The sequence below is a fragment of the Stegostoma tigrinum genome, chromosome 9 (assembly GCF_030684315.1).
Source record: "Stegostoma tigrinum isolate sSteTig4 chromosome 9, sSteTig4.hap1, whole genome shotgun sequence".
NCBI classification, from domain to species: domain Eukaryota; kingdom Metazoa; phylum Chordata; class Chondrichthyes; order Orectolobiformes; family Stegostomatidae; genus Stegostoma; species Stegostoma tigrinum.
The window spans coordinates 22,783,631-22,795,667 of record NC_081362.1 but is presented as its reverse complement, the minus strand read 5'-3'; the positions used below and the strand labels follow the sequence as shown (position 1 = coordinate 22,795,667).

The 12,037-nt window shown below is 42.0% G+C and overlaps 1 protein-coding gene across 1 annotated transcript in view; it reads right to left on the bottom strand.

The window, feature by feature from the left end:
* LOC125455017 (uncharacterized protein C6orf118-like) overlaps positions 1-12,037 on the bottom strand; it is a 63,497-nt gene that overhangs the window by 21,534 nt on the left and 29,926 nt on the right. The window contains exons 4-5 of the mRNA XM_048536485.2: positions 3,077-3,136; positions 962-1,086 (exon numbers count right to left, since the gene is read on the bottom strand). Of these exons, the coding sequence (XP_048392442.1) occupies positions 962-1,086; positions 3,077-3,136 (185 nt within the window). The remainder of the gene's footprint in view (positions 1-961; positions 1,087-3,076; positions 3,137-12,037) is intronic.

Sequence of the window (12,037 nt, the reverse complement as noted above, 5' to 3'; positions counted from 1 at the left end):
GAGACCACTCTCTCCATGACTCCCTTGTTCGCTCCACACTGCCCTCCAACCCCACCACACCCGGCACCTTCCCCTGCAACCGCAGGAAATGCTACACTTGCCCCCACACCTCCTCCCTCACCCATATCCCAGGCCCCAAGATGACTTTCCACATTAAGCAGAGGTTCACCTGCACTTCTGCCAATGTGGTATACTGCATCCACTGTACCCGGTGTGGCTTCCTCTACATTTGGGAAACCAAGCGGAGGCTTGGGGACCGCTTTGCAGAACACCTCCACTCAGTTCGCAATAAACAACTGCACCTCCCAGTCGCAAATCATTTCCACTCCCCCTCCCATTCTTCAGATGACATGTCCATCATGGGCCTCATGCAGTGCCACAATGATGCCACCCGAAGGTTGCAGGAACAGCAACTCATATTCCGCTTGGGAACCCTGCAGCCCAATGGTATCAATGTGGACTTCACCAGCTTCAAAATCTCCCCTTCCCCCACCGCATCCCAAAACCAGCCCAGTTCATCCCCTCCCCCCACTGCACCACACAACCAGCCCAGCTCTTCCCCTCCACCCACTGCATCCCAAAACCAGTTTAACCAGTCTCTGCCTCCCTAACCTGTTCTTCCTCTCACCCATCCCTTCCTCCCACCCCAAGCCGCACCTCCATCTCCTACCTACTAACCTCATCCCACCTCCTTGACCTGTCCGTCTTCTCTGGACTGACCTATTCCCTCCCTACCTCCCCACCTATCTTCTTTTCTCTCCATCATCGGTCCGCCTCCCCCTCTCTCCCTATTTATTCCAGAACCCTCACCCCATCCCCCTCTCTGACGAAGGGTCTAGGCCCAAAACGTCAGCTTTTGTGCTCCTGAGATGCTGCTGTGTTCATCCAGCCTCACATTTTATTATCTTTATGATAATATCAAAGTTAAAACAATATTCTCATTGTTGAGGCATACACATACTTATCATTCCTCTGCAATGCAAGTCTTGCTTCCTGCTCCAAACTTAAAACTTTCTGCTGCACCTCCTCTACGTGGTGAGTTTTCACTGTTCTGGTAGTCATACCTTGGAGTTCAGCCAGCAAGACCTGTTGTATTTAGAGGAAGAAAATTAATTTAATATCATTAACCCACCTGAAAAACCAATCTTTAAATTTTTATCATCAACAGTGATCAACAAAATACGGCCACCATCCTGGCAAATCAGTGGTCATTGTATCTTTGCCCCATTATAGTGATATAGCACCAAAATTCTTCATTGTCTTTTAGCATTTCCAGCTTCTTAGTGCAGAAGATGCAATATATAATAGTAATGAATTAATCAAAGAAAGAAATGCATTTAAGTAGCACTTTTCATGACTCAGGCACATCAAAGCATTTTACTCACAATTAAGTATATATTACACTGTGTCTTGTTGTGGTGCAAAAATGTGACAGCCAATGTGCATACAGCAAGCAGGCAGACACAGCAAAGGAACAGAAATCAGATCATCAATACAATGTGTTGGTTAAGAACTAAATATTGGCTAGGATGCCAGAGTTCCACTGCTTGTCTTCAAATGGTGCCACAGGGCCTTTTAATGCCAAATGAGAGAACGGCAAGGTATTTGAAAAAGAAAGTGTGACACTCTCTCATAACTGCACCCTTGAAAGTGTGCACATATGTCTTTGTAGTGGTCTATGAACCCACAATTCTCTAGACTCAGAGGTGATAATGCTATCAATTGAGTCAAGGTTGATACTCAAGAGACTCACTTCTTCATAAGCATTATGGGAATTATGAGCACAATTTGATTAACAGGTTTCCTGAATGAAAGCATTCTGTCGATACTCGCTCAAGATATGAATGATCAGGTTTCTTTCAGACTTGCCCAAATTTAGCAGCAAAGGAGCTCTGCTGAACAGCTTTCGTAAACAATTTTTGTTGACAGTCTACAGATTAACAAGTTTATTGATAGCATTTTAAAAAATAATTCTTGGGATGTAGGCATCATTGTCAAAGGTTAGCACTTATCACCTAACAAGAGTTGCCCTAATCTGTTCATTTTGACCTCCTTATTGCTGCATGTGTGAAGGTGACCCTCTAGTGCTGTTATTGAATTCCTGGATTTTGACTAAAATTTGAACTCAGCTTCTGAGCTGCTTAGTAGTATAACTATTCAGAGCTGATAAAAGTTAAGGGAGCAAAAATTGCAAGTTGGCAAATAAGTTTGAAGAGAATGATTGCTTAAGGTGGGTCAAGTTCATAAACGTGAGAATCTGTAATAAAGATCTTGATGTCGACTTGCTGAAACACAATGAAAAAATCTTGCAACGGAAAATAATATAAGCAGCAGTATTTTGAACTGTTTCTATATTAACAGATCTCTATCATTTTGGAGAATGTGGCATTCAGATAAATTCAAATTCTTTTAACCATATTGAAAACTACATAGGAGGTTAACATTTCTTACCTGTATATGATGTCATTTACACAGTGAGTGTTTCTGAATTGTTTAAACACTGGGTCAAGCCCAGTTATAATAGTTTTTGCTTTCTAAAGTAGAATGGGGTCATAGATCAAATATTAAGAAAAGCAAAAAATGAAACAAAATTGAAAAGGAAATTTTATTAGTAAGGGGAGACAGAATACTCCGATGGAGGAAACGAGGGTTGAAGCAAGTTTAAAAATAAATGCAATGTAACTTTTTCCTTCATTTTTCTGTTGCATCTGAGACAATATGTTTTACTGACTTTGCATTTTCCAAGGGTCTGTTCATGCGATGTTACTATATTGGAACAGTTGCTGTTGCTGTGTAGTAGTTAAATAATCTATTATTCTATTAAGATTTCCAATAGAATTAAAATTATATCAATTCTTCTTCCTTTTGTTTGTATTTAACTAAGAAAAAAGTGTGTTTTGCTTAAGCCATTAAGTATAACCAATCAAATTACATATGGTACACAGCACCTTACACTTGCCTTTAGTAAGATAAAAAGTAGGGTATAGGCTATTTCTTTGATATATTTGAAGGAGGTTAACTGGTCCATAACAACACATAGGCTTGTACGAAGAGGTGTAATTTCAACATACATTACCTTGTGTTGATCCGTTGGTTGGGATTCCAAGAGTGACATCAGGTACAAATCATATTCGGTCTGAAAGATGCAGATTCAAAAGAGAGGTAAAATGGAAAAGGTGACAATAAACAATAGACAGCATTTTATGTAACAAAGATAATTTTTTGTAAAAAAGAGAAAGCAAACTACAATGCAGAATGAGATTTCCATTTCTTGCTATCCATCTATCTCTATGTCACTTTCTCCTGGCTCACATAGGTAAGCATGCACGATTGCTCTCTTCTGACAAAATGACATCCATCAGCTTCAAACTTGAACTAGATACTTTTAATTGAAGAAACCTTGAATAAATAATCACAAACACACTTTCCATTTCTACACCTCGCCAGTGGTGGCCTTAATTTGGAAACTGAAACAATATTAAATGAAGCCATGCAACTTTCAGTTTAATACATTGTCTGAAATTTCTACACTGCAAGCGTAATGAGTTCTATATCATTCTTCTGTTAAGCACACCTTTCCTAAATTTTAACAGAATTTGCGATATAGATTTTACTTCATCAAAAGAACTTTTGAAATTTTCTTCCTGTATAAAATTATCTGAAGAAAAGCCACTGAGCTAAAAGAGGTAGCAAGACGGCAGATGCTGGAGTCAGAGATAACACATCCTCATTTCTGAAGAAGGGTCCCGACCTGAAATGTCAACTTTCCGGCTCATTTGATGCTGCCTGGTCTGCAGCGTTCTCCAGCTCGACACTATGTTATCTACTGAGCAAAAAGCTAGAAGAAAAATATTCCATTGGTGTGATTCACTGGTGCTGATAAATCCTGCAAAGTTACTCAGAATGCATAACCCAAATTCAGCTTATATTCAGAACTTTAAGCAGAATTTGCTATATTGTCAATTTTAAGATATTAGCAATTTCAATTCTAAGAAATGAAATGACAATTTTAAAAAAAGAAAATGTGTTTTTAGGTATTTAGTGAATGAGATTAGAAATTCCATAATCAATGCAAGTGTTTAACATAAAATACAAACATTTAAATGATGGCAATAGATAAATGATGGCACAGAAAATTAGATTTAGGAAAATATTGACAGAGAAAGTGTGACAAATATAAGTGCAGAAAGTGATTAACATAAACAGAAGATTTTTCTTGAAAATCATACTTCCCTTGTTCTTTGTAAATAATTTATGGAAATAGACAATTAATTAAATAGGACAGAGTCCTCCTTTCCTGGAGTTGCAGATCCACCTCAGGTAGTCAGGTGACAGCGTTTCTGTCCCATATCTACAGATCATGAGGGAGAATAAGTTTGGGCACAAGTATAAAATCCCATAAGTCTGAAACAATTTGTCTCTATGTGGAACAGTCATCCATTCAAAGCAATCCCCAATATTGACAGAGAAAAGAGCGTGAAACAATAATATTGATGCAATGCCACAAACAGTTTGATTCTTAATGGATTTCACTTACTTATGAGATCGTGCCCAAAAACATTTCCATTGTAGACATGGCATTAAAAGCAACATTTAGTTACTTAATATCTACAATTTTTTAAATTTTAAAGAACATATTCTATAAATCTTTAACGGTAGCTTTACACACAACTATTCTAGCTACAGAAACAAAAACTGGAATTGCTGGAAAAAGAAGTTCTCAGGAGAAGTCACTCGAACAGAAACATTAACATTGATTTCTCTCCAGAGATGCTGCCAGACCTGCTGAACTTTCCAGCAATTTCTGTTGGATGTGGATAAAATTACGACATTTAAAAAACATTTGGATGGATAAATGAATAGAAGTTTCAAGGGGTATGGGCCAGGTGCAGGCAGGTGAGACTAGTTTAGTTGGGGATAATGTTCGGCATGGACTGGATAGACCAAAGGGTCTGTTTCGGTGCTGTATGACTCTATAGCATCTGCAGTTCATGCGGTTTTTATAATAATTAAAGGCTGTCCTTCAGAAAGCCGCTTCTTGACTAGGATAAATTAGATACTTCCAAAACAGACTAGATTCCATCCACAGGGACTGTATGCAGGTTTAATTATGATGAATGAAGCTACTATGGGCCTTTTTCAGTAATATTGCAAAAATCCATTTATAAACATCATTATAAGGGTTATTCGAAAAGGAAGAAGTGAATCCATGAAAATGAAAAAGGATCACCATGCCTCAAATGGCAACATCACATCGTATCCATTACCTTCATTCACAAACCCTTGAAGGACAGTGCAGATTCTCAATAGTTATTGATAGAGACATTATGAAGAATTTTGACAAAATATCAAAGATTTTTAAGTCTTTGTACTTATGGCGAAGAACACGTGGAATAACAAAATTCATTCAACTCATCTAAATTCACTTCTTCCAATAGACAATCCGCATTTTGCCATAGTGGACCTGTGCACATCATTTTATCACAGGACAGAAGTGAACAATTATAGCTCAAGACAACGTGATGGTGTGGACACTTAAAGCAGAGACAATAGTATAAATGGGAAACATTTGGACCAACAGTGTGATTTAGAAGTAAATGATCTAAGGAGAAAATATTTTTGTGACATGTACTTGCGCACACATTTTACTGCTGTAATATAACCGCAAACATGGTACATTTATGGCTGGTGTGATGTAAGTTATTGTTTTCAATTTTGTGCCAGTTTTAAAGACAGAAAAGATTACTATTGAAAGGAACCTTGTACCCAGAAATAGTTTTACAAGACTAGGTGGATCTGTTGGCATGAAGAATTTAATGTGAACAAAAGCAAGACATTTTAGCAGAAAGAATAGCTGGTAGGGTGATCTAGGTGGGCTAACATTGTAAGAAGAAGAGAGAGCTAGAGGTTCAGATGAGGAAATTTTTTAACATCTCATGTTCACAGTCATATTTTTTTTTGAGTGCGAGCAGCAGCGGAGGTAAGACGGACCCGGAAGACTGCAGCTAAGGTAAAGCAGTTTATTTTTAAAATTACTTACCGGTAGCGGGCAGCGGTGTTTTTCCTCTTTCAGAGAAGGAGCGGGAGCAGCAGAGGAAGTGACGAGGACCAGAGGGGCAGCCGGGAAGGAAAGCAGTGACCATATATATCAGCAAGGTGGGTGTTCAGATAAGTAGGGTATGGATGCTAGGGCAGTCGCTTGCTCCTCCTGCAGAATGTGGCAGGTGGGAGACATGGCACACGTCTCCGCTGGCTACATCTGCGGGAAGTGCACCCAACTACAGCTCCTTGAAAACCGTGTTAGGGAAATGGAGCTGGAGCTGGATGAACTACGGATCATTCGGGAGGCAGAGGGGGTAATTGAGAGGAGTTATCGGGAGTTGGTCACTCCTAAGGCTCAGGACGAGGATAGATGGGTTACAGTTAGGGGGAGGAAACGGGACAGACAGACAGTGCAGAGATCCCCTGTGGGCATTCCCCTCAGCAATAAGTATACTGTTTTGGATACTGCTGGGGGGGATGACCTACCAGAGGAAAGCCATAGTAGTCAGTTCTCTGGCACTGAGCCTGACACTGTGGCAAAGAAGGGAAGGGGGCAGAATAGAAAAGTACTCGTGGTAGGGGACTCGATAGTTAGGGGAATAGACAGGAGATTTTGTGGTCAAGATCGGGATTCCCGGAAGGTATGTTGCCTCCCTGGTGCCAGGGTCCAGGACGTCTCCGATCGGGTGTATAACGTTCTAAAAGGGGAGGGCGAACAGCCAGAAATCGTGTTACATATTGGCACAAATGACATAGCCCGAAATAGGATTGAGGATATAAAAAGTGATTTCAGGGAGTTAGGATGGAAGCTGCAGAGCAGGACAAACAGAGTAGTGTTCTCTGGCTTACTACCGGTGCCACGAGATAGCGAGGTGAGGAACAGGGAGCAGGCGCAGCTGAACACGTGGCTACGCAGCTGGTGTAGGAGGGAGGGCTTCAGATATGTAGATAATTGGGATGCCTTCTGGGGAAGGTGGGGCCTGTACAAGAAGGACGGGTTGCATCTGAACTGGAAGGGGACCAATGTCCTGGGTGGAAGGTTTGCTCGAGTAGTTCGAGAGGGTTTAAACTAGTATGGCAGGGGGGTGGGAACCTGAGCTGTATACCAGAGGTGAGCATCGATGCAGGTGAGGCAGTAGCAAGAGGTAGACCAGCTAGTGGGAAGGATTTTCCTGGGAAGGAACCGAGGGATCGGTTAAAGTGTGTTTGCTTTAATGCAAGGAGTATCAGGAATAAGAGTGAGGAACTTAGAGCATGGATCAGTACCTGGTGCTATGATGTTGTGGCCATAACAGAGACATGGGTTTCTCATGGGCAGGAATGGTTGCTGGATCTTCCAGGGTTTAGAACATTTAAATAAAATAGGGAGGGGGGAAAAAAGAGGAGGGGGTGTAGCACTACTAATCAGAGAGGGTATCACAGCTACAGAAGCTTCCATTGTCGAGGAAGATCTGCCTACCGAGTCAGTACGGGTGGAAATTAGGAACAGCAAGGGAGTAGTCACCTCGTTAGGGGTTTACTACAGGCCCCCCAATAGCAGCAGGGAGATTGAAGAAATCATAGGTCGACAGATTTTGGAAAAGTGTGGACGCAGTAGGGTTGTTGTAATGGGTGACTTTAACTTTCCTAATATTGATTGGAACCTCCTTCGAGCAGAAGATTTGAATGGAGCTGTTTTTGTAAGGTGTGTTCAGGAGGGTTTCCTAACGCAGTACGTTGACAGGCCGACGAGGGGAGAGGCCATTCTAGACTTGGTGCTCGGAAACGAGCCGGGGCAGGTATCAGATCTTGTGGTGGGAGAGCATTTTGGTGATAGTGACCATAACTGCCTCACATTCTACATAGCTATGGAGAAGGAGAGGATTAGGCAAAATGGGAGGATATTTAATTGGGGAAGTGGAAACTATGATGCGATTAGACATGAGCTAGGAAGCATGGACTGGGAGCAGTTGTTCCATGGTAAGGGAACTATAGACATGTGGAGACTGTTTAAGGAACAGTTGTTGGGAGTGATGAGTAAATATGTCCCTCTGAGACAGGCAAGAAGGGGTAAGATAAAGGAACCTTGGATGACGAGAGCGGTGGAGCTTCTTGTGAAAAGGAAGAAGGTAGCTTACATAAGGTGGAGGAAGCTAGGGTCAAGTTCAGCTAGTGAGGATTACATGCAGGCAAGGAAGGAGCTCAAAAATGGTCTGAGGAGAGCCAGGAGGGGGCACGAGAAAGGCTTGGTAGAAGGAATCCGGGAAAACACAAAGGCATTTTACACTTATGTGAGGAATAAGAGAATGGTCAAAGAAAGAGTAGGGCCGATCAGGGATAGCAGAGGGAACTTGTGTGTGGAGCCTGAGGAGGTAAGGGAAGCCCTAAATGAGTTTTTTGCTTCTGTCTTTACGAAAGAAACGAACTTTGTAGTGAATGAAACCTTTGAAGAGCAGGTGTGCATGCTGGAATGGATAGAGATAGAGGAAGCTGATGTGCTGAAAATTTTGTCAAACATTAAGATTGACAAGTCGCCAGGCCCGGACCAGATTTGTCCTCGGCTGCTTTGGGAAGCGAGAAATGCAATTGCTTCGCCACTTGTGAAGATCTTTGCATCCTCGCTGTCCACTGGAGTTGTACCTGAGGACTGGAGAGAGGCAAATGTAATTCCTCTCTTCAAGAAAGGAAATAGGAAATCCCCGGCAATTATAGACCAGTAAGTCTCACGTCTGTCGTCTGCAAGGTGTTAGAAAGGATTCTGAGGGATAAGATTTATGACCATCTGGAAGAGCATGGCTTGATCAAATACAGTCAACACGGCTTTGTGAGGGGTAGGTCAAGCCTCACAAACCTTATCGAGTTTTTTGAGGATGTGACTAGAAAAGTTGATGAGGGTCGAGCTGTGGATGTGGTGTATATGGACTTCAGTAAGGCATTTGATAAGGTTCCCCATGGTAGGCTCATTCAGAAGGTCACGAGGAATGGGATACAGGGGAACTTAGCTGTCTGGATACAGAATTGGCTGGCCAACAGAAGACAGCTAGTGGTAGTAGAAGGAAAATATTCTGCCTGGAAGTCAGTGGTGAGTGGGGTTCCACAGGGCTCTGTCCTTGGGCCTCTACTGTTTGTAATTTTTATTAATGACTTGGATGAGGGGATTGAAGGATGGGTCAGCAAGTTTGCAGACGACACAAAGGTTGGAGGTGTCGTTGACAGTGTAGAGGGCTGTTGTAGACTGCGGCGGGACATTGACAGGATGCAGAGATGGGCTGAGAGGTGGCAGATGGAGTTCAACCTGGATAAATGCGAGGTGATGCATTTTGGAAGGTCGAATTTGAAAGCTGAGTACAGGATTAAGGATAGGATTCTTGGCAGCGTGGAGGAACAGAGGGATCTTGGTGTGCAGATACATAGATCCCTTAAAATGGCCGCCCAAGTGGACAGGGTTGTTAAGAAAGCATAGGTGTTTTGGCTTTCATTAACAGGGGGATTGAGTTTAAGAGTCGTGAGATCTTGTTGCAGCTCTATAAAACTTTGGTTAGACCGCACTTGGAATACTGCGTCCAGTTATGGTCGCCATATTATAGGAAAGATGTGGATGCTTTGGAGAGGGTTCAGAGGAGGTTTACCAGGATGCTGCCTGGACTGGAGGGCTTATCTTATGAAGAGAGGTTGACTGAGCTCGGTCTCTTTTCATTGGAGAAAAGGAGGAGGAGAGGGGACCTAATTGAGGTATACAAGATAATGAGAGGCATAGATAGAGTCGATAGCCAGAGACTATTTCCCAGGGCAGAAATGGCTAGCACGAGGGGTCATAGTTTTAAGCTGGTTGGTGGAAAGTATAGAGGGGATGTCAGAGGCAGGTTCTTTACGCAGAGAGTTGTGAGAGCATGGAATGCGTTGCCAGCAGCAGTTGTGGAAGCAAGGTCATTGGGGTCATTTAAGAGACTGCTGGACATGTATATGGTCACAGAAATTTGAGGGTGCATACATGAGGATCAATGGTCGGCACAACATTGTGGGCTGAAGGGCCTGTTCTGTGCTGTACTGTTCTATGTTCTATATTTCCTAGAACTCAATTTCTGAAACCCAATCAAATTTCTGACCCTATCACTGAGCCAAATGCTTATCAAAGTAATGAATGACATCTCCTTTGGCCATGAAAAGTCTTAAATATTCATCCATATCTGCTAGACCTGTCTGCACACTTTGACACACAATTCTCCTCTGATGCTGTTCTACTGACATCCAGTTGGGTGGAACTACACTTATTGGGTCCATTCAATTTATCGATTTACAGCCAGAGAATCACATACAGTGGCTTTTCTTCCCCCCACTGCAACATTATCTCTGGTGTCACCCAAGGATCTATATTTGCCATTTTCCCTTTTCTAACTACATGCTGTCCCTCAGTAATATCATTCAAAAATATATTTCCCATGTGTCATGCTGACATTTAGCTCTACCTCATCACCAGTTTTCTCATGAATTTTCTTTCCAGATGCCTGGGTCTCCAAGTTCAATGCGCAGCAGTGATTTCTGAAAGTTATTGCTGCAATTGTCTGCCAACACTGATTGCTGTGTGCGGATCCTGGGACAATTTAAGAGGAAACGTTGATCACTGCCACTTCACTCGATGCCTGTAATGTCTTAAAGTTGCTGGTCTGACATCTGGTCAGACTGGATGAACAGAAATTAGCACAGTTTAGTATTGTGAAGACTGAAGTCATAGTCTTCAACCCTTCCATAAACTGTATTTCCCGCAACCAAATCTAACCACCTCCTTTCCCCAGATAACTGTCTGGTTCAGCTACAGACAGTTTGCAATTTTGGTGTCATACTTAACTCAGAAATAAGACTCTGACCATGTATCCACGCCACATTGACTGCTTGCTCCAATGCCTTAACATCTTCAGGCACTGCTATTGTCTCAGCTTATCTGCGGACGAAGCACTCAATCACACTTGCGCTATTTCAAAATGTGCCTATTCCAATGTATTCCTGGCTTGTCTCCCATGTTCTACCCTGTTTAACGTGAGTTTGTCAAATACTTTGCTGTCCTTGAAGCAAGTCATACTCATACACTATATCTGAGTTACACTGGTTTCCATTTAAGATATTCTTCAATTTTAAAATTCTCAACTTTGTTTAGAGGGCTTGGTCTTGCCCGTCTCTCTCTCTATAATCCCCTCCAGCCTTACAACTTTATAAAATAGCTGTACTCTTATTCTGGCCTCGCAAGTTCTCTGAATTTTTATCACACCATAGCTGCCACAAGCTTAAGGTTTGAATTTCCCTCCGTAAGCTTCTTACTTCTCCCTCCTTTAAAACATGTTTACAAGGTACCTTGTGATGAAAACATTGGTCATCATCACTAATTTTTCCTGACATGAAGGAAAGTCAAATTCTGTTGTATATCACTCACATGAACAACTTTAGGATGTTTTACTCTGTTACAGGCATTTGATGAAATCAAATTATTATTGCGTAATCATGAAGATGATACATCGAAACTGAACATTTGTCAATTTAGAAAAGTTGGTTACAAGACAAAAAACTACACTACTGCAGTAACTATCTAATGTGGTCTGAAAGGATGACTAAGATTTCATGGAATGATGGATATAATAGACTTAAATATTGGTCACAAATTCAACTGGGACAACACATCCATAATAGCACAAGCCAAAGAGGCATGTGAGGGAATTCCTGGAGGCCTGGCATTCCAACCGGAACTCCATCAACAAACTCACTGGGCCCAATATACAAACCATTGAAAAACAGAACCGGAAGTGATGCCAACCACAACAGCAAACCAAGGCATATAATTAACAAGTGGGACAGAACACCAGTGCTTCACTGGAGGCGGACAGACTATGGTACCTCGCAGGGTGACAAAATGTCTGCAATCAAACTCACTGGCCCGGCGAGCAAGTCTGCAACCTCATCCACAACCCAAGCTACAAATCTTCTCAGAAACTTTAGATGGATATCATAACTAAAGATTAATTGGTTG